The sequence below is a fragment of the Lygodium microphyllum genome, chromosome 8, assembly GCF_053477565.2.
Source record: "Lygodium microphyllum isolate KBCC chromosome 8, Lygodium_microphyllum_v1.1.10, whole genome shotgun sequence".
Lineage (NCBI taxonomy): Eukaryota > Viridiplantae > Streptophyta > Polypodiopsida > Schizaeales > Lygodiaceae > Lygodium > Lygodium microphyllum.
Genome location: NC_141142.1, coordinates 140,782,630 through 140,804,575, shown reverse-complemented (window position 1 = coordinate 140,804,575; position 21,946 = coordinate 140,782,630). Strand labels below are relative to the sequence as shown.

Sequence of the window (21,946 nt, the reverse complement as noted above, 5' to 3'; positions counted from 1 at the left end):
ACGAAAAACAAGTCCTGGCCACCCCAAGTGAGCATGAAATGACATCAGAGCTCCTGACCTCGACCGCCCTGCACCTAATCCCATCGGCCGCGGAGGGAGTGGATGATGGAGGTCCAGAGCTCTGATAAGGTCGCCTGTACTAAGAGTCTCTCCACCGAAGGCCTCCTAACACCACGCCTTCCACATATGCCAACCAGTAAGACTCCCTATGATTTCCCATACCTCAAAGCGGTCTGTTGTGGGCGGATGGGTAAAGCCTCCAAACCAACCACTGCACACGACCCTACCTTGATCACGAATATCATGTCCTACATCCCGGCCTCATACAGAAGGTGACGGCCCTCGCTGACCACCTACCAAAGCTCCCCATGAGATACATCCAAGGCTGGGTGCTATATGGCGAAGGATGCAGCATGCTCCTCTCCACACGAGCTACGCCACCTCACACGACCAGAGGCAGTGCTTTGGGGTTTCCAAAGGCTGTTGTGTGCAGCGCTTACAACCTCCCTCCTGCATCTGGGCAAGCCAGCTTCCCACCGCCAAGCCTCCATATGCCACCAGCCATAAAAAGTACGATACCCTCCTCGGCCTCCAACTATCCCATAGGCGGTGCTAGAAGGTCCGTCGAAAAGGCTCCAAGATGCTGTGCTTCGTCAGGTGCCTACTACGTGACGGTGCCCACTCCATATCCTCCTGCATCAGTACGTGTCTGCCAATCCTTGCGGTGTACTCCAAGAACCTCGGTGGCTACTTGGCGACCGCAGTGGCTGGGCATAGCCACTCTCCCAGATCCCACTCCAGCTTCATCAAGTGGCCTGCCCTCCCAGATCCAGAGGCGCCCCTCCCTGAGCACTTGCCAAAAGACAAAAGCGTCCAGCCGCCATGTCTTCCCCTAAAGACCAATCACCCAGATCCTCTTCTATGAAAGGATAGCTATCTCCTCATCCTGTTGCCCTCTCTCAAGAGCCAGATGCCCCCCCTCCTGCACGGTGATGAAAGTCTCAAGTGGAGTGTCGCCCACTCTACCTACCACCTATAGGGGGATGCCTGCTAGTGAAAACCTAGCAGCCTATACCTCTCTGAGCTCTATCGGCTCTCGTATAGGGGAAGCAAGCCACTCCTGAGGTACTGTTGCGTCTATCTCCTTTCTCCTCAACTCCACTCCTCTCCGGCATCCTAATACTCGCCGCAACACCTCCTTCTCCACCATCCTGTACACCTCTCGCCATGTCCTGAAGATACGAGCCGTGCCAGCCTCCCAACCACCCCACTGGATGTGGGGGCACTCGCCAATCTGTCCCCCTTCCCAATCTCTGACCTGGGGAATCCAAATCACCAATTGACGGTCTATCTCCTCCTGGCAGCCTGGGTGGTTCTGGATTAGGGCCTTGCAAAGGCCCTGCCACACACGGAGCAAGCTACGTAGGAAAGGCGATCTAGGGGGGGTGATCTAGGCTGATGTGAAGATCAATCTCAAGCACAGTCTCCACTCACCACCAAGCCTCAGTCTACAATCCTGAAAACCCTCTTGCAGTAGGACCTTCCAGTTCTGCCCTCCTAGTGTGAGGCTGCGGACAACTAGCTTGCCCAAGAGGACTGTACACTGATACTCTTGGTCTATGATCCCCAGCCCTCCCTCTGACCGATGCTGTATGATGGTCGCCCACGCCACCTTGGCCCTAGAATCCTTGGAGCCGTCTGAAATGGACCAAAGGAAATTCCGCACTAGGTGGCGAAGTTGCACTACGTAGGATGAGAAGCACCAACACAAGGCGATGTACCAAGTCGTCGCTAGGAGGACCTGGTTAACCACCAGGGCTTGACCGGCTAGTGAGAGGCGACCCATGCTCCAGTAGGTCATCTTTCTCCGAATAGAGTTTAGAACTGGAAGAAACTGCTGTGCGGGAGTGATGTCGAGTCCCACCTAGAACCCTAGGTACCGGACAGTCTGTCCTCTGCTCACCCATCTAAATCCCAGGTGGACGCCCCACTCCGTGCTAGAGTCCGGGTCTGTAGAAAACCAACTCACTTTCGCCAGTTGATTTTTGCTCCCACTACAAAACAGAACACCTCAAGAGCCAACCTCACTCTCTCTAGCATCAGCTCATCGTCCTCTATGTAGAGTGATGTATCATCTGCATACTCTGAGTCTAACAACTCAGTCTTCCCTCTCACTGGAAGTCGGAGGCCACGTAGTCCACTCACACGTGACCTGAGGAAGTGGGACATCGCCTCTGCAAAGAGTAGGAATAGGTACGGGGCCAAGGGGAAGCCCTGCCGAACCGATCTCTCCAACCGAAGCTCCTCCCAACGCCTACCACCTATGAGAACCCTGCTGGTGGCTGATTTGTAAAGTGCGGAGACCCCTCAAATCCAAGCCTTGGGAAAACCCAACCTCGCCATGATACCCTCTAGGAAATCCCAGTCCACCTTATCATAAGCTTTCTCAAAATCCAAGAGCAATACGGCCAGTTTCTACCCACTATGCTGAGCCCACTCTGTTGCCTCAAAGAAGGAGAATACATTGTCCAGGATGCTCCTATCCTGGACAAAGCCTATTTGTGTATCATGGATGATTTCTGGAAGCACAAGGCGTAGTCGCCCACCGATCATCTTTTCCGGGCCACTGACAATAAGGTGATTGGTCTCCACTGGGAAAGCTCCAACTGGTCTCCCCCTTTGGGGAGAAGACTGATAAGGCCTGCCAAAAGATTCCCTGGCATCTGTCCTAAAGTAAATATCTCCTGGAAAGCCATCAATAGGGGGTCCTTCACCACTTCCTAGTAGGTAGTAAAGAAGGCCTTAGAAAGGCCATCCTCTCCCAAGCATTTCTGCCCGTCCTGTGTATGCAAAGCCTCCTCTAGTTCCTTCTTTGTGAAGGCGGCTAGGAGGGAGCGTCCCATCTCCTCTGTGATGAGAGAGAGATGTGATCCCAGACCTGCAATCTACAACGTTGTCCTCTAGCTAAGGCTGTCTCCTGCTAGAAGAGGCGCCTGTAGTAGTCGGTGGCAATCTCCATCACCACGTCTGAGCTAGAACGAGTCCTCCCATACTGATCCCAAAGGCTCCATATTTGCTCCTGCGGTGCGAGGCTGATGCACCTAGAAGAACTCCGTGCACATCATGTTCCCCCTCCGCGCCCAAAAGGTTGCTAAGTTGCGGACAGAGAACTCCAAACGCTTGTCCTCAAGGACAGCAATGGCTACTCGCGCTTGCACCTCCTATGCGTGGAGGGTGGGATCACCTGGTGCCTCCTCTACTAGTCTCTGCGTGCCTGCAAGGTCCCACCGGAGTGCTCTCTCCTCCTCCCAGCTCTGCTACCTGGCCTGTATGGCTGCCTCTTGGAAAATTCTGCTCGACTCGGCTAGGACCTCTGCAACCTCCTCTGCTATTCAGTCCCTTCTATTCCACTCTCTAGTTCCAATCTGCTCTATCTGTCTCGTCACCTCCTCCCTCCTATAGATCAAGTCAGGGATCCGACAGGATCGTGTGTCTAGGATGGATGCTGGGGGATAAAGTGTCAAGAGAACCGGGCAACATGCTACCAGCCAACTGCTCAATCTGGCCTCCACGAGAGCCTCCCCACTCTCCCACATAAAACCGGTCCAACCGCTCCAACAGGACTCCACCTAGCCGCCTATATCCCCAAGAGAAGTCCAATGACCTCTCCCCCCTATGGAAGGCAAGGTCTTTCTAAGCATCGCATGCTCCTACTGCCAACAGAAAGACCTCCACCAATTAATGTCAATCATGCAGCCAGGCCACTGCTGTGCAAACAATGCTAGTCCTTCTCCCATCCACTAGGAGATGTGGTCCGCCACCTGACTCTTCAACTTCTCCTCTATGTGTGTAGTGATCCACTCTCCCCTGAGTGAGAGGACTGAAGAAAAAAGGCGTAGTTTGGTCTATCCGGTGGTGCTAGTAGATCAACCTTGCCCCTCCTTGACTTACGAACCACGAAGATCCCCACCTCTAGCGGTAGTGGGAACTCTCCGCTCTTGGGTAGGACCATAGGCCATTGCGGAAGAACTCATGTGGCAACAGCTATGCCTGTCTCGGGAAAGTGTGACGGGCGGCAGGGGCAGATGAGCTGGTCGCTGTGTGGGAGGGGGCGGGAGGGGGGGGGGGGGACTACTGGTGCCAAGAGCATGTAGGCATGTGTGGCTCATCACCTCCTGTCGAAGGAGGGGAGGTGGGTCTGGGGGGATCACCTGAACCGGGTGCGGATCAGGGGGGGTGCTCGGTAGGGGAGGTGGTAGGGGAGAAGAGGATCGAGGGGGGGTCTAGGCCAGGGTCAGTGGGGGAGGGACTGTGGGAACTCAAGTGAGGTAGTCCATGGCACGGGTGGTGGATGTGGGGGGCTGCGGTCCTACCGGGTGGGACGGGCGGGCAGGGAGGGGGAGGTTTTGTGGAGTGCTCTTCTGAGGGGCCGTCGCTCACCCCCCTACTCCCTGCTGACAAGGCTGGGTCTGAGAGGCTGGCTATACCCCCCCTTGCCGCCTCCCTCTCCACCCACGGTTTGGGCGTCGTGTTGATGCGCGTTGATAGCTCCACCCACCCTCCGTGACATGGTCCCTTGCTGAGCCCGTGCAAGCTTGTAAATGCTTTCTAGCTATGAATATGACGTAAAGCCCCCAAGATGGGCCCTTTGGTAAAACCTCGCGTCGTGCTCCATTCCGTGTCGCGTTCCGTGACGTGTTCCGTGACGTGTTGAGGTGCCCCGTGACGCGTTCCGGGGTCAAAATGCAAAGTTTCCAGAAAGGGTCTAGTGCCGCCCCGGGGCCTAGACGGGGTCCCGAAAGGGTCCCGGAAGGGTCTCTGAGGGTTGGTCGCCTCTCGACTCATGTGAAGCTGTCAGGGTCCGCTTATGGGCCTCTCGGCGGAGCCTCCTTTGCTCCGAAACGTGTGCACACTGCTGCCTAATGCCCAAAGTCGTGGCAGCACAGGCACTGCCCTGGTTGCCCAGTCACAATGACCTGCTACCTAAAGGAGTGCCCACCCAACTTAATCTCTAGGAGCTGTGGGATGTTCTTGACCTCTTTCAGTGCCACCCGTACCTTTGGGACTCCTGCTGCTGTCACTGCATCCGCGAAAGATACGGGAAGGACAGTGTCAGCTCTAGTCTTCCACCAACTGGCAATACTCTATCGCCAGGCTAGGGAAAAGAAGGGTGACCAGGTGTCACAGAAACCTGTTGTGGAGTGCAAATGCTTCACAGTAAAGCCACTATACCAAGGGACACATATGGTGAATTGGCAAGTAACTCGCGAGCTGCGTCTGCCGAACTAAGCCGGACCATGAAGATTCCTTGGCCCATTAGGACCGCCTCCACGATCTGCATTGTGCCGATGCACAGCGTGGAGTGAAGCCAATCCCGAAGCTGGGCCCTGGCTGGGAAATGTCTTACTATCTAACCATAAATCGTCATTTCTTTTAGCTCAGACGGTTAAGAGCTGCTTCTCAGAGAGGACGATGCGCAAGGTGTTTGATTGGGGGGCACTCGCTGAGTGCGTCAGCGTCTGACGAGAGGTTTCCATTGCATGTCCCTTCTAAGAGAACTACCAATCACGTCGCAGTGCTACTTGAGGGGGGAAAGTTGCTGCAAATAGAGGGAACAACTGGAGGATAGTGGGAACAATGGCACGGGGGAGGGGGGAGGGGGGAGGGGGGGGAGATGTTGTATAATGCGGACGGATGCGAGATTATGAATGGAGGTAGTGCACCCGAGGGGGGGAATCTGTAGCAAAGAATGGCTTGGCGGGGGGAGAGACAAGGCCGAATCCTTTGGATCAGGACTGGAAAAGATGTCGAGGCAGACAAGGCGAAATGACGGAGCGGGACAGGGAAAAATGTCGGGGCGGCAGAGAGGGCGAAATGTCGGGGCGGAGGGGAAAGACAGCGGGACAGGGCGAAATGTCGGGGCGGAGGGGGCACAATCACGAACCGTCAGGGCGAGGGGGACTCAGCGTTGGGGGGGCGAGTTGGCAAACCGAGAGCTGACGATGGTGCGGTCAAGCTATGACGAGCACGATCAGACGAAACAAGGGGGAGCTTGTGATGTGACGGGCAGAGAGCTACGTTGTTTTTTTGCAATTTGCATGCAATTCATGTGGATAGGGACACAAAGAAGTCCAACTCCCACCATTGGATGTGCAAGTATTGCGGGAAGTACTATACAAATGGTGCAACCCAACTTCTCTAACATCTTTCCAAGACGAGAGGGCAAGTTGCTCCAAGCAAGGAATCCCTCAAAACATCACGGATGAGATTCTCGCCAAGATGAGAGGGGAATCCATAAGAGGAGGAGGAAGTGGCGTACACCAACTCCTATGCCTACTAATGAGGAAGTATCAAATGTGGCTATATCTTCAACCGATGCAGGAGAGGTCTCTATCATTGGTAGTGGGGGCTCCATATCCACATCTAGCTCCAACAAAAGATAGAGGGGAGGCTCATGCGGCATCGGAGAGACAATTCTCTCTCCCTCAAAGTCTCGCTCATGTGTGTGGATGGGTTGCCTTTCTTAGGGAAAGACGACTTGCAGACATTGAAATTGCATGATTGAGTGCAATCTTGCATTCAATGTCCTACAACAAGAGCAAAGGAAGAAGATGGTAAAAGACATTGCCAATGTGTGTCCATGTGAAGAATGGACTAGTGTCACATACAGTGACATGAGGAGAAAAAGATTGATGAAGAGAAGGAGAGGATTGATAGAGCCCTTGATCCTATTCAAGCCACATGGATAAAATATGGTTGCTTCATTCTCACCAATGGATGGAGTGATCGTAAGAAACAGGGTATCATCAACATATTCGTCTCGTATCCACTCGACACTTACTTCTTGCGGGTTGTAGATACCAGCAAGAGAGGGAGGAAAACAACAGGCGCATTCATCTACCACCACATTCGGCAAGCTATCATTGAGGTATATACATTGCCTTTTAAATTTTTTCACTTTCTTTCATTATAATTTATGCATAACTATCTATCTCTCTATTCTCTCTAATATCTATCTCGATTCTCTCTTTCCCCCCAAAACCCTCTCTCTCTTGATTCTTGAATCTTGAAACTTGAAAGGCTCAACTCTCTTCCTCTCTCTAACCTCCAAGTAATTGGTGATTGTACGTGGGCCCCTCGAATATGGTACAAGTTGTTACCGACAATGTATCAAATTGTTAGCATATGGGCCAAGCCCACAATTGTGTGGACTCCATGTGCAAGTCATTGTTTGGACTTGCTCATGGAGGACATTGGGAAGCTCAAGTGGATGAAGAGAGTGGTCCGCAAAGCTACATCAGATGTCACCTTCTTCACGGTAAGGGTAAAGGTACTTGCGATGTATCGTGAGCATAGCACACTGGAGTCAAAGAAGCCTTCTTCGACTCGGTTTGCTTACATGCGGTTATTGCTCAAGTGCGTTTATGAGGTGCACGCCAATCAATGGTGTCCACTCTATGGAATGAGTGGAATGAGCATGAGACAAAGGAGGCCAAATCCATGCAGTGCTTGTACCTTAATGAGCAGTTTTGTCAAAAAGTCTGTGCCATTGTCATTGTTGTGACTCCCTTTTATAGAGTGTTACGTATGAGTGATTGTGAGGGATCCACCATGGGCCTTCTCGTTCACTTCTTTAGAGTAGCATTGGTGGAGGCATGTGCTTGCACGGTAATCACAGAGACACAACATGCACATGTTCCATGGATGCATAAGCCCATCCATGGTTTTGCCGCATTGGCGAATCCGACCTACAAGTCGCTAGTGGTCTTGGATGACAGAGAGCTCCATTCAGACCAGCTTGCTTATTTGACTCATGTGGTCCCTGTGGATGACCACAATGCAATGCTAGAGGAGCTAGGATGCTATGCGGATCAAAGAGAGCATGTGGCTTTTGCTTCTCCCACTTGTTGGAGAAGATAGTCACTTGTGAAGCCTTTATTTTGGTGGCAAAACTTTGGATACAAATTGGAGACCCTTCAACCTTTAGCCATGAGAGTCCTCGCTCAAGATTGCTCTTCGGATGCATGTGAGAGAAATTGGAGTGCCCATTCTCTCATTCACACAAAGATTCACAATCGGCTTAGCACACGACAATTAGAGCAGCTAGTTTATTACAGCACTAACTTACACATGATGAGGGCTATGATGAATATGGATTGTCCAAAGCAAGTAAACACTTAACCATAAAATTTAAAATTTGTTGTTTTAAACTTTAAAGTTTATACTTTACAATGACTTTAGCATTTGCAAATGTTGATACATTCAAGTTGACGGGAAACACTCATCCGAGTGTACATCAAAAAGTAGATGAGGAGAAAAAAATGATTTTTGCGGAGCTCTATAGAGAGCTTATAGCAGCAGATACTCGTGACACTCGTAGTCAGCATGGTTGTGGGTGAGGAGTTCGAGTAGGTGGTAGCAAGGGCATGGTCATTTGGTGCCCTCCAACATCAAGGAAGGGAGATTCAAGTGGCTTGCAAACATATGTAAGGCGGGGCTCTAGTAGCTCACATCTCGTGCCTCATGATGGCATCCCCCCCTTGCCTATACAACTGGCACCTAGGGATCCATCATTTGATGATGATAGTAACCTCATCAATGAGGATAAGTATGAGAGTGTCTCATCATCCGATGCCGAGGAGTCATCTTCAGACTCTCTTGATGAGCACTGAGATGGTTTTGATGTCATCTGTCTTCTTGCCCTTTCCTTTCTCTTTCTTCCATTTGTAGCAGTCACGTTTAAAATGACCCTTCATGCCACAATGATGGCATTCAACATCTTTGCCACGTGATTTACTGCGTCCCTTGCTATCATATTTGCCTTTCTGCTGTGATCTGCCCCGAGTATGCAAAGCACTGGAAGACTTACTGGATGCATTGTTCTGCCGATTCATTTATTACAAGAGTAGAGCACTCTACATATTAGCATACAAAAGGATCACATTAGAATTACTCACAACAGTCCTAAATGTATCCCAATTCTCTGGTAGAGTGCAAAGCAAGAAAGTAACCTTAAATTCCTCATCAATCATGAAATTCAAGGCAACCAACTAGCTGAAAATGGAGTTAAACTCACTCAAGTGAGTAGACATTACTGTACCCTCTTTCATACGTAAATCCATAAGCTTTTTCAGCCAATACACTTTGCTTGTAGCACTCTTCTGTGCATACAGTTCTTCCAGTCAAGTCCATATAGCATATGCAAAATCCAAACCTTCAATGTTAAACAGCAAGGCATCACGAATCGATAGCTCGATGGTTGAGTGTGCAAGCTCATTTAACTCATCCCAATCGCCCTGTTCCATATCTGCGGGCTTTGCCCCTTGTGTTTTGATCAGCTTTGCCTGCTTCTTTTGCAACAAGATATTATAGCACTGTTTTTGCCAAACTGCAAAGTTATGTGCTCCTTCAAGCTTCTTTATGTGCATGAGATTATTGCTGTCATTGCTGCCAGCCATGATTTTCAGCCCAAATGTGACCAAAAAATCAGCAAATGCAGGCCCAAAACTGTCACCCAAGTGACTAAGGTACAAACAAGTACCAACCAGCAACAAATGACCACGTCGAAGCACAGATTTCAGATCTGTAATTAAATTTTTACAAGCACCAAACCATGTGCTACAACATTCCACAACTGATTACAGTTGTTCCAAGGGCATATGCATCACATTACATGAGAAATTCCAAAATTTTAGCTGCAATTTCTGTTGTGCATGTACCCACAGGCATAAAATTTGACACAAACGGTCAAAAGCCCCAAAATTTTTGTGCTCAAAGCATCAACCACACATCTGCATTTTCTCTATCATGCATAGAACAGGCCAATTTTGCCAAAATAGAGAAATTTCAGGAAAACCCCCAAATTTTACCAAGTGTTAATGTCCAAATTGCATGAAATTCAAACTGCATGTACATAAAATGACCAAATGCTGCACAGATTTTGCCCAAATTGCAAAATCCCCAAATTGCAGAGGTCCAATGTGCATCAATGTCGAGAAATTGGGTAAATTTCAGCCCAATTTGTGCATGTACATGAAAAGCCCCAAATGTCGGGGACACAATGTCACAAATTCCTGCAATTTCTGAAACAGATATCACTATTGCATCTTGCTCGCACCAAATCTGGACAAATCCCCAAATTTTCCAAGTCCTGCGTGCACTAATTTCAGTGAAATTGAAAGAATTTCACTAAAATGTGAACAACCCCCAAAATTCCCGGGCAAATGTGCACCAACTTTGCAATTTCTGAGTCAAATTGTCTTGTCCTGCATCACAATCCCTAAATTCGGGAAAAGCCCCAAATTTCTGGGTGCAAAGTTGCACAAATCTGAGTTTTGGGCTTATCCGCACAAACGCCCATCAGTGAGCAAAGGGCTTGCTTGCAGGGAACCTTTCAAAAAATTTAATTTTTTTGCAAAGGAAAAAATTACGAATCTTCCCTGTTTACAACCGCCAGCCTGTCGCCTCATCGCGTGACCTGCGTGTGACCAGAAATGATGTCGCAGCCCGTCATCTGATCACGTGACCTGCGTCTGACCAGAAATAACGTTGTTTGACCTGCGCTTGCAGACACATAACTAAGTCTGACCAGGAGGTGACGTATTGACCTGCATCTTACCAGGAATGACGTTGTTGACCTGCGCCTGCACCCTGGAACTGTCGCCTTACAGAAACCTGACGACCTGTTCAGCTACACAGACTCTGAGAAGTACGAATGCCTCAACCGCAGCTTTGATACCAGTAGTGACGGGTTAGTAGGCAGGAAGATCGAGACAGTAGGTGTTCGTTGCACGCGCAGAGACCAGGGTTGCACTCGTACGTCGAACGGACAGGTTCGTACCATACGAACCGTATAGTACGTATCTGTACTGTTTCGTACGAGATTTTAAACAAGTTTTGGCCACATATCCTGCGGGACAAGGTGAGCTATCCAGAGAGTTTCTGCGCGAAACGGGCTGGCGAAACGGGCACGATTGATCATTTGCGACACACACACACACTCTTGCAAGTCTCGACTCTCTCCTCAGCCCTCCCTCTTGTCTCCAAGACTCCAAGGGTGCATCAAGCTCCCATCCCTTCCAAGCTCCCTCTTCCTCTCTCCTCTTCCCTCCCTCTTGTCTCCAAGACTCCAAGGCTGCATCAAGCTCCCATCCCTTCCAAGCTCCTCAGCCCTCCCTCTTGTCTCCAAGACTCCAAGGCCGCATCAAGCTCCCATCCCTTCCAAGCTCCCTCTTCCTCTCTCCTCTTCCCCTCTTCTCTTGAGTCTTCCTCCCATCCTCTCCCTTTTCAAAGTTCGTTCTTCTTCCAACTTTCCAAGTTTCCATGATCCCCTCCCTCTTCAAGGCTCAAGCATCATCTCACTCTCTCCTCTTCCCCCCATCCCCTCCCTCTTCAAGCATCACCGCCGATCGGAGTGACAAGTCTCAACTCCCTCCTCTTCATTGGGCCTCCGGCCTCGCCTCGGCACCATGACACGGGAGAAGCATGAGGCCTTCAACTTGCACGCCATCCATGTGGAGAGGGACACAAAGAAGTCCAACTCCCACAATTAGATATGCAAGTATTGCAGGAAAAGCTACACAAGTGGTGCGACCCGACTTCTCCAACATCTTTCCAAGATGGGGGGGCAAGTCGCTCCGTGCAAGTCGATCCCTCAACACATTGTGGACGAGATTCTCGCCAAGATGAGAGGGGGATCCACTAGAGGAGGAGGTGGCAGATCGGCGGCGGCGGCATCTACACCTATGCCTACTCATGAGGAAGCCTCAAATGTAGGCCTATCTTCGATCGATGCGGGTGAGGCCTCCACCATTGGTGGTGCCGACTCCACATCCACTTCGGGCTCCAGCATTGGCAAAAGGCAAAGGTTAGAGGCTCATGCGGTACAGGAGAGGCAATCCTCTCTCTCTCAAGCTCCCGATCATACACGTGGATCGGTTGCCTTTCTTGAAGAAAGGCAACAACAAGCGGATGTTGAGATTGCACGCACGGTGATCGAGTGCAATCTTGCATTCAACATCCTAAAGCATGAGCAATGGAAAAAGATGGTGAGAACCATCGCCAATGTGGACCCATGTGAAGAATGGAGCGGCGTCTCATACAATGATATGAGGACGAAGAAGATTGATGAAGAGGAGAGGATTGATAAAGCCCTTGATCTTATTCGGGCCGCATGGACAAAATACGGTTGCTCCATTCTCACCAATGGATGGAGTGACCGTAAGAAACGGGGTATCATCAACATACTTGTTTCATGTCCACTTGGCACATATTTTTTGCGGGCCGTAGACACCGGCAAGAGGGGAAGAAAAACGACCGGCCCATTCATCTACCGCCACATTCGGCAAGTTATCATTGAGGTACACATTGTCTTTTTAAAGTTGCTTTCATTATTCATGAATCATAATTAGAATTTTCAAGTCATGATTCATGATTCATCTCTCCCCGAAGCTTTTATAATTTGTGCCATGTATGATGTGCTTGTAGGTGGGCCCGTTGAATGTGGTGCAAGTTGTGACTGACAATGTATCCAATTGTCGGCACATGGGCCGTTTGCTTGAGGCTGAGTTTCCTTCGATCGTGTGGACTCCATGTGCAAGTCATTGTTTGGACTTGCTCATGGAGGACATCGGGAAGCTAAAATGGGTGAAGAGGTGGTACACAAGGCTACATCTGTTGTCACCTTCTTCACGGTGAAGGTGAAGGTGCTTGCGTTGTATCACGAGCATCGCAAACTTGAGTTGAAGAAGCCTTCTTCAACTCGGTTTGCTTATATGTGGTTATTGTTGAAGCGGCTTTATGAGGTGCGGTCCGCCCTACACCAAACAATGGTGTCCACTCTATGGAATGAGTGGGATGAGCATGAGACAGAGGAGGCGAAAGCCATGCAGCGGCTGTGCCTTGATGAGCAATTTTGGTAGAAAGTCCGTGCCATTGTGATTGCCGTGACTCCCTTTTATAGGGTGTTGCACATGGCTGATTGCGAGGGGTCCACCATGGGCCTTCTCGTTCACTTCTTCAAAGCGGCATTGGTGGAGGTATGGACTTGCACGATAATCACAGATTCTCAGCGTGCATACATCATAGAGATAGCAGAGAGGAGATGGGCATGGATGCATAGGCCCATCCATGGTTTTGCAGCATTGGTGCATCCGGTCTACAAGTCGCCGGCAATCATGGATGACAAAGAGCTCCGATCGGATCAGCTTGCCTATTTGACTCGTGTGGTCCCCATAGATTACCACAACACAGTCCTAGAGGAGCTTGGATGCTATGCAGATCAAAGAGGACATGTGGCATTTTCTTCTTCCACTTGTTGGAGAAGGGAGTCACTTGTAAAGCCTCTATTTTGGTGGCAAAATTTTGGATATGCCCTGGAGACTCTCCAGCCCTTGGCCATGAGAGTCCTTGCGCACGATTGCTCTTCGGGTGCTTGTGAGAGAAACTGGAGTGCCTATTCTCTCATTCACACGAAGACTCGCAATCGTCTTAGCACACGAAAGTTAGAGCGGCTAGTCTATTGCCGCACTAACTTGCACATGATGAAGGCCATGATGAGTATGAGTAGTCCAAAGCAGGTAAACACCTAACCATAAAATGATAAGTCAAGCTTAATTTTTAAATTTGTTGGTTTCAACTTGTTACTTTATAGTATTATACTCAACAATTTAGTATTTATAATCTATTATCTTCTGTGCATTGTGTAGGTGAATGATGTTGATACATTCAAGTTGACGGGTGACACTCTTGCGAGTGTACATCAAGAGGTCGATGAGGAGCAGATCTTTGCAGAGCTCTATAGATAGCTCATAGCAGCAGACACCCGTGACACTCGTAGTCAGTGTGCTCGTGGCAAGGAGTTTGAGTTGCCAGCAGGGGCATGGTCATTCGGCGCCCTCCAAGATCGACGAGGGGTGGTTCAGGTGGTTTGCAGAGATATATGAGGCGGGGCTCTAGTAGCTCTCATCCAATCCCTGATGATGACATTCCCCCCTTGCCTACAATTAGACCGTCATTGCCTAGGGAGCCATCATTTGATGATGATGGTAACCTTATCAATGAGGATAAGTATGAGAGTGTCTCATCATTCGATGACGAGGAGTCATCTTCAAACTCTCTTGATGAGCACTCAGATGATGATGATGATGATGATGCTGACGATAGTAATGCCTCATGAGTTATCCTAGCCTCTAGGCCTCAGCTCTCTCAAGTCTCACCTTTTTGTATCTACTTAGTACTATCACTAATGATTATATCCAATTTCACTCATTGATGATTGTATGATGTATCCAGTACATTGTACCGTTGCCCGCATGTTTGCTGCTGGCATGTGATTGCGAGGGCTTTTTATCTTATGTATTCAGCATATTTTGTAATGACACTACTAGTTTCACTTTAAAAATGTGTTCTATTATTTATAGTTTTTTAAAAAATGAAGTTATTTTTGTTTCGTACTAATATCGTATCGTACCTTATAAAATCTTAAGGTACCATTTAGTACCGTATTTTATCGTACCGTACCGTATCATACTTTTCGTACCTGGCAACTATGGGAGAGACAAAGAGTGTGAGAGAGAGCAATAGCGAGAGTGAGCATGTTTGTAGGTACAATGACAAGTGTACCACTTTAGGTTTTTAGATAGATATATATGTATAAGTACAAGTGCTAACGGTGCGTTTACACCCGAGCACATTTAAAGGCACGAGAACCTTTATTCCCAACAAAGTAGCAGCCCAAGTGTCCACCATGTGGGAAGTGCACTCATCCCAAGGAGAAGTGTTGGCAAAAGTACCCTCATTTGAAGCCAAAGGAGAACGATCCAAAAGACTCAAAGGCTGCCCTAGCGACGACCGAGTCTATCTTTGTGCATGTATTTGACGAGGAGGATACAGGTTTTACTTCTTCCACTCAGGAGAAGCCTTGGCTTGTTGACAATGGGGCCTATTCTCACATGACCTATAGACAAGATTGGCTTTAGGACTTCAGTGCTAGAGGAGGCACACTCACCAGTGGTGATAACTCTACCGTTCCCATTCGAGGAATGGGGACTATTCCTCTATTACCAAGCAGGTAATCTTCTTCAGCCAAAGAGCTCCATGTACTAGATTTAGGTTTTAACTTATTGTCTGTTCATGGTCTTACACGACTTGGTACCCATGTGGTCTTAACACAGGATGCGGTGACAATGGAAGATGCTTCTACAAGTAAAGACTCCAAGCAAGGTGAGCTTTACACACTCACAGCCTTAGCTGCAAGGTCTTTCCATGAGCTTGGGCTACTTTGGCATGCTCGTTATGGTCATCTTCACCTTGATGCGATCAAACAGACTTCTCAAAAGAAGATGGTGGAGGAACTTCACATCCCCAAGTTGCCACTAGGAGGGCTTCTACCCTACTTGAGTTAGTTCACACTGACCTTTGCGGACCTATGGACACGGCCTCCCTTGGGAAGGCCAAGTATTTGATGTTGATTATAGACGACTTTAGGTGTTATGTGTGACCTTATTTTGTAGAGTACAAGAGTGAGGCGTACTGCCGTTTCTACAAGTGGAAGGTGTTTGTGGAGACACAGACTACTTCCAAATTTCGTGGGCATTGGAGTAGATCATGGTGGCAAGTTTACTTCTAGCCTCTTTTCTCAGTTTTGTAGGGATCACGACATTTGGGTGAGGTATACTCATTTGAACACACCTTCGGAGAATGGTGCAATGAAGTGTGCAAAATGGACTGTGCTAGAGATGGCCCAGTAAATGTTGGAGCATCAGGGTCTTCCTCATACCCTTTGGGGTGAGGCGATGGCTACTGTAGTTCACATCTGCAGCCACTCCCTGACTTCTACATTACAGGACATGACTCCTTATGAGGCTTTCTTTGGCTGAAAGCCTTCCATATCTCATTTTTACATCTTTGATTGTGATGCTTTTGTCTATATGGACAAGAAGAAGAGAAAGATGAAGCTTGACTCGAAGTCAAGGAAGCTCATCTTCGTGGGCTACTACCACAAAGAGAGCTATTAACTCTACGACCCAACGACACGGAACCTCTCGTACGGAGAGTAAAAAGTGCCCCAGTGTCCTACTAATCATCGACGCTCCTCTGTGAGTGTAGGCGTGAGTGGAACCCAACAAACCCCCCTGGAGTGAAGAGTGATCAAAATACAAGGGTCACCCGCCACCAAAGGAAATCAAATTTAAAGCATTGCGAAATGCTTCAAATTTGTCACGAGGAAGAGCTTTGGTGAAGATGTCTGCCACATTACTAGTGGTAGGACAATAGATAAGGCCGATATCTCTTGTATGTAGCCTCTCTGACAGAGTGATAATGTATCTCAATGTGTTTCGTGTGTGCATGAAACACTGAGCTCCGTGCCACTGCAATGGCACTCTGACTGTCAGTGAACAAAGGAGTAGGCTCCATGACAGATACATCCAGATTAGCTAGCAAGCGTCTAATCCATACACATTCAACTGTGGTAGTGAAAGCTGCCTTATATTTAACTTCACATGACGATATGACAACAGTGGACTGTTTCTTGCTAAGCCAAGATATGCAAGATGAGCCTAGAAAAAAACAATTGCCACTAGTAGAGTGACGCGAATCATAACCACCAGCCCAATGAGAATCACTGTAAGCATGTAAGTGTAGTGGTCCCCCTTTGGCATAAAGCAATCCAAGAGATCTAGTACCTTGCAAGTAACGGAAGACATGCTTGACAGCTTGCCAATGTGACATGCACGGCTAATGCATATATCTGCTCAGGGCTGAAACTACAAACTGTATGCCCGACCCAATGTTGCATAGGTAGATAAGGCATCCAACTGCTAGAGCATATGTATGTATATCAAACAAAACACTGTCATCATGCAACGACAGCTTTAGTCCAGGTTCCATTGGTGTACAGATTAGCTTGCAATCCTGTAAGCCAAACCTCTCAAGGAGTTTACTAATGTATCTTGACTGTGATAAACCGATATCTCTAGCATCATGTACGAACTGAATGCCCAAGTAATAATGCAACGACCCCAAGTACCATCCAATGCACACTATGTTGTGCATCCTCAAAACATTCAAGCTCCTCATTATCAACTGTACTTGCTGCCATAACAAACTCCATGATATGTGTGGTATCATGCATATGAGTTTGCCTTCTAGTACGACCAGCCATGGGAGCATCCAAATGACTATCTTTCATAGTTTGTAAATACCATCTAGGCATTTGTCTTGCCTCCTGATTGTGCACAAGCTCTTGCTGAATTTCAAATTCAGCACTTTGTTGAATATTCAGATCAGCCAATCACTGATTTTCTGCATTTACCAATGGAGCAACTGGCCGAACATTAAGTTCACTTGCTGAAACTCCAGCTGAATCACCAAATGAAATGGGCAACAGCCCTTCAAATACATCACGGGCAGCCTGATGTGTCAAAACCAGCAAGGGATAATTCTGATTTTTCACCAAAAAGTACATCCCTACTAGCAAATACCTTTTTAGAGACAGGATCATATAGTCTATATCCTTTGCTCTCACTGCTATATCCCACAAAAATGCATTTGACAGCCTTGTTTTCCAACTTTCTTCTAAGTACCTGGGGAATGTGTGCATATGCAAGACAACCAAAGGTACGAAAGTGCCCAACAGAAGGTTTTCGGCTGTTCCAAGCCCCAAAAGGCGTGCCATTCTTTAATGCTTTGGTGGGGCCTCTGTTCAAAACATGGCAAGCACCCATAATGGATTCCATCCAAAAGCTATGTGGCAAGCTCTTTGCTTTCAACATACATCTGAACATCTCCATGAGTGACCAATTCTTCCTCTCTACAAACCCATTGTGTTGTGGAGTATAAGCAGTAGTGAACTGATAAACAATGCCCTTCTACTTCAAAAATAATTCAGCATAGAGGACATATATTCCCCCCCTTTGTCCGAATGGAGAGTATTTACTTTACAACCAGATTGGTTCTCAACAAGTGCTACAAAAGCCAAAAATGCATCATACACTTCTGACTTTTTTTACTAAAGAATAGACCAAGCAGAAGCAAGTCAAGTCATCAATAAAAGTCACAAAATAGTAACATCCACCCAATCACTTTGTCTACATAGGGCCACATACATCTGAGTGCACTAACTGTAACCTGGTTGTGGCTCTAAAAGCAACGTGCCAATCAAGCAATACAATAGACTGAAAAAATGTAAGATGAAAGTACAAAGTACAACCCTTAAACCTTAGGGTTGTAAGTGGTGTTCACACTCGAAAGTGTGAGCAACATGATAAGTGCCCGTAAATGTATAAGATAGGCACATATAAAAAAGAGAATAAGTCCAAGGAAAAAACCTCTCGTATGGAGAGTAAAAAGTGCCCCAATGTCCTACTAATCACTGACACTCATCTCTGTGAGCATAGGCGTGAGTGAAATCCAACCATAGAAACAGGGAACGGCCATTCCGGCCTGTAGGAATGGCCTAACGCGTTCCAAACCCTCCAAGGAGGTGAAACGGCCAGGGAACGTTCCCTGCCGTTCCCCTTGCCGTTCCCTACCGTTCCCTGCCGTTCCCTGTTTGGAACGGCCGTTCCAGGCCTGTTTACTGAAAATTGACGTTTTTTCTTGTTTTTTTTTTAAAACTTGGGTCATAGTCCTTCTACCACATATTCACCCATCTCCACTGTTTAATGTGCACACACTAATCTCTCTCTCTTTCTCTCTCTCTCTCTCTCTCTCTCTCTCTCTCTCTCTCTCTCTCTCTCTCTCTCTCTCTCTCTCTCTCTCTCTCTCTCTCGGGTTGAAGATTCAAAGTGTCAAGACAACCCACAATCTAATTAGGAGTCTATGCAAAGTTCAAATTTGATGCATTATCAACTCTTGCAAATCAGAATCAAATTTCAGCCGATCCTCAATTCCAAGGTATTCATCCATTTATATTGTCTAATTTCAAGGGAAATTGGGATAATTGGGGCAATTCAAGGCAATTTGGAGCTATGGGGGTAATTGAGTCAATGTTGGGACATTTGGGTCAATTTCATGCATTGACGGGTATTGGGGCAATTAGAGGGACATTCTTTGGGGCAGTTTGGGTCATGCAAGGCATATTTGGGGCACTTAAGACATGTGTCGTTCCCCCCGTTCCCGTTCCCCGACCTTGGACGTTCCCCCCGTTCCAGGGGGTCCCGTTCCCGTTCCCGTTCCCCGTTCCAGGTAACTATGAATCCAACGAATGGCTACTACAGTTCACATCCGCAACTGCTCCACAACATCTGCGTTACAAGACATGACTCCTTATAGACTGAAATACTGGGGAACAATTGTCACCCGACATTCCTCCTGTGTATAGGCCTAAACTCCCAGCCTTTCCGAGTAGTCCTTCTTGGTTGGAGGACCCCTCGAACCCGGGAATTGAAATTGATTGCTGCTTATGAGGCTTTCTTTGGCCAACAACCTTTCGTGTCTCATTTTCACATCTTTGATTCTGATGCTTTTGTCCATGTGGATAAGAAGAAGAGGAAGACGAAGCTTAACTCGAAGTCAAGGAAGCTCATCTTTATGGGCTACTACCAAGAAGTGTTATCAACTGTACGACTTGACGACACGGAAGATTGAGGTGAGCAAGGATGTGATCTTCGATGAGGCTTTGGTCTCTGAGGATCCGATTAATGGTTCTATTGCACGTAATTCTTCGTTATCGCCTAACCCCTCCCCCAACCCTCAGTTCCTCTTCTCCCCTCCAGGTTTCCTCTTCACACCCCTTCTTTGTCTTCGGCTCCTTCCTCTCCTTTCTCTACTTCGGCTCCTCCTCCTCCTTTCTCTACTCCGGCTTCCCTACCACCACTAATGGATGCAACTACTTATTCATCGCATACTTCCACCCCTTCTACCTCCCCTCCGTAGTCTTCTAGGACTACTCAGCCGTCGGAGTGGAAGCCTTCTTCAAATGAGGAGGATTTACCTTCCCTTGGTAAGGGAGTCCCTACCCCAAATAGGTACATTGGTACCAGAGACTAGAGAGTCTCCCTCGCAACAAGATAAGCCTCTTTGGATTCCCCATTGGTACTGACAACTCATGCAAGGTTCCGATGTTTCTCACTTTCTTGCTTCTCCTATAGGTCTCGATAGATCAGCTCTCTTACAAGCCCAACTGAATGGTTCATTTTGTGTGAGCTATACTCTTATGTCGCAGATTCTTCATGATAGTGAGCCTACTACCATTGAGGAGGCTCTTACACAGGATATTTGGTGTCACGCCATGCAAGAGGAGCTCAATTCCATCAGGCGTAATCAAACTTGGGAGTTGGTTCTATGTCCTCCGAAGTGGAAGATAATAGATGTTAAGTGGGTCTATAAGACCAAGTACCTTGTAGATGGTTCCTTGGACAAGCACAAAGCTAGGCTTGTTGCCAAGGGTTTTGTTCAAAGGACAAGGTTGAACTATTTTGAGGCTTTTATTCAGAGGACAAGGTTGGACTATTTTAAAGCTTTTGTACCTACACCTTGGATGTCTACTATTGGGGTTATTTTAGCTCTTGTAGCCCACCACCGCTAGCCTGTTTATCAAATTGGCATAAAGTCTACCTTCTTGAATGGTATCCTTCAAGAGAAGATTAATGTTTCCCAACCTCCTAGTTTTCTCATGCAAGGGAAGGAATTACTACAAGTACATGTGGAGGGAAGAAGAAGACACAAGCCAAGGACAAGAAGCAGGAGGACAAGAAGGATGAGAAAAAGAAGAAGAAGAAGACAAAGTGCCCACACTATGGGAAGGACACTCATTCCACGAAGAAGTGTTGGCAAAAGTACCCTCATTTGAAGTCAAAGGAGAAGGACTCGAAGGACTCAAAAGGTGCCTCGGTGACGAGACAAAGTCTATCTTTGTGCATGTATTTGCCAAGAAGGATACAGCTTTTACTTCTTCTACTCAACAGAAGCCTCCGCTCGTTGACAATGGGGCCTCTTCTCACGTGACCTATAGACAAGATTGGCTTCAGGACTTCATTGGTGATAACTCTTCCATTCCAATACGAGGAGTGGAGACTATTCCTCTATTACCAGGCAGACAGTCTTCTTCGGCCAAAGTTCTCTGCGTATCAGATTTAGGTTTTAACCGATTGTCTATTCATGGTCTTACACAACTTGGTACCCATGTGGTCTTTACACAGGATGCGGTGACAGTGGAGGATGCTTCTACAGGTACTGTTCTTTGGACAATCTCACAAAAGGGTGAGCTTTACACGCTCATAGCCTTAGCCGTGAGGTCTTCCCACGAGCTTAGGCTACTTTGGCATGCTCGTTATGGTCGTCTTCACCTTGATGCGATCAAACTGACTTCTTAGAAGAAGATGGTGGAGAGACTTTGAAACCGGTCTATGACTCACATAAAGCAGTAGTTCCTTCAATTAACACCTAGTCTTTTCACACACACACACACAAACAGAGACCTCACTCCCTCGCTCAACACCAGATTGGCCCCGAAAACCGGCGCCTCTCTCGGTATTTCTTTATCAATACTGTTCTTACTGTCCAGCATATCCAAAACAACATCCCTTTTAGAAAGGCATTTTCTGTGACCATAACTCAATGATTCATGTGCAGAATTGCAGTCTGCAGAACTCTGTATTTATTTTTCTTACTGTCCAGCATATCCAGAACAACATCCCTTTTAGGAATTTACTGTCCAGCATATCCAGAACAACATCCCTTTTAGGAAAGCATTTTCCGTGACCATAACTCAATGATTCATATGCAAAATTGCAATCTGCAGAACTCTGTATTCACTGTTCTTACTGTCCAGCATATCCTGAACAACATCCCTTTTACCCTGGCATCATTCCAGCAGTAAAACAGTCCCACAAACAGCACTAAATCAGAGTTTAAAAACCCTATTCATGTGTGGCATGGTCATCACTTTCTTTAGTTCCTGCACTGGAGAAGTCAGCAGCTGCTCCTAAACCTGGACAATGAG

At 47.7% G+C, this 21,946-nt stretch overlaps 2 protein-coding genes, 1 long non-coding RNA gene and 1 pseudogene across 7 annotated transcripts in view; 3 read left to right on the top strand and 1 right to left on the bottom strand.

Moving 5' to 3' along the window:
* The window catches only part of LOC148032942 (chromatin remodeling protein EBS-like), a 101,587-nt gene that overhangs the window by 41,199 nt on the left and 38,442 nt on the right, over positions 1-21,946 (bottom strand). The gene's annotated exons all lie outside the window — the stretch shown is intronic.
* The window catches only part of LOC148032943 (uncharacterized), a 98,888-nt gene that overhangs the window by 40,213 nt on the left and 36,729 nt on the right, over positions 1-21,946 (top strand). The gene's annotated exons all lie outside the window — the stretch shown is intronic.
* On the top strand, positions 11,469-12,410 carry LOC148032945 (uncharacterized; annotated as a pseudogene).
* Positions 12,973-13,805, top strand: LOC148032944 (uncharacterized). The gene is made up of 2 exons (XM_087683853.1): positions 12,973-13,577; positions 13,707-13,805. The coding sequence occupies exons 1-2, from the start codon at positions 12,996-12,998 to the stop codon at positions 13,803-13,805; spliced, it is 681 nt and encodes a 226-aa protein (XP_087539979.1). The 5' UTR covers positions 12,973-12,995.

Excerpts from the sequence above, each read along its gene's own strand:
- LOC148032944 (XM_087683853.1), top strand. The coding sequence starts at position 12,996 with ATGGGCCTTCTCGTTCACTTCTTCAAAGCGGCATTGGTGGAGGTATGG. Across the intron at positions 13,578-13,706 it reads GTATGAGTAGTCCAAAGCAG|GTGAATGATGTTGATACATT; the intron begins GTAAACACCTAA and ends TGCATTGTGTAG.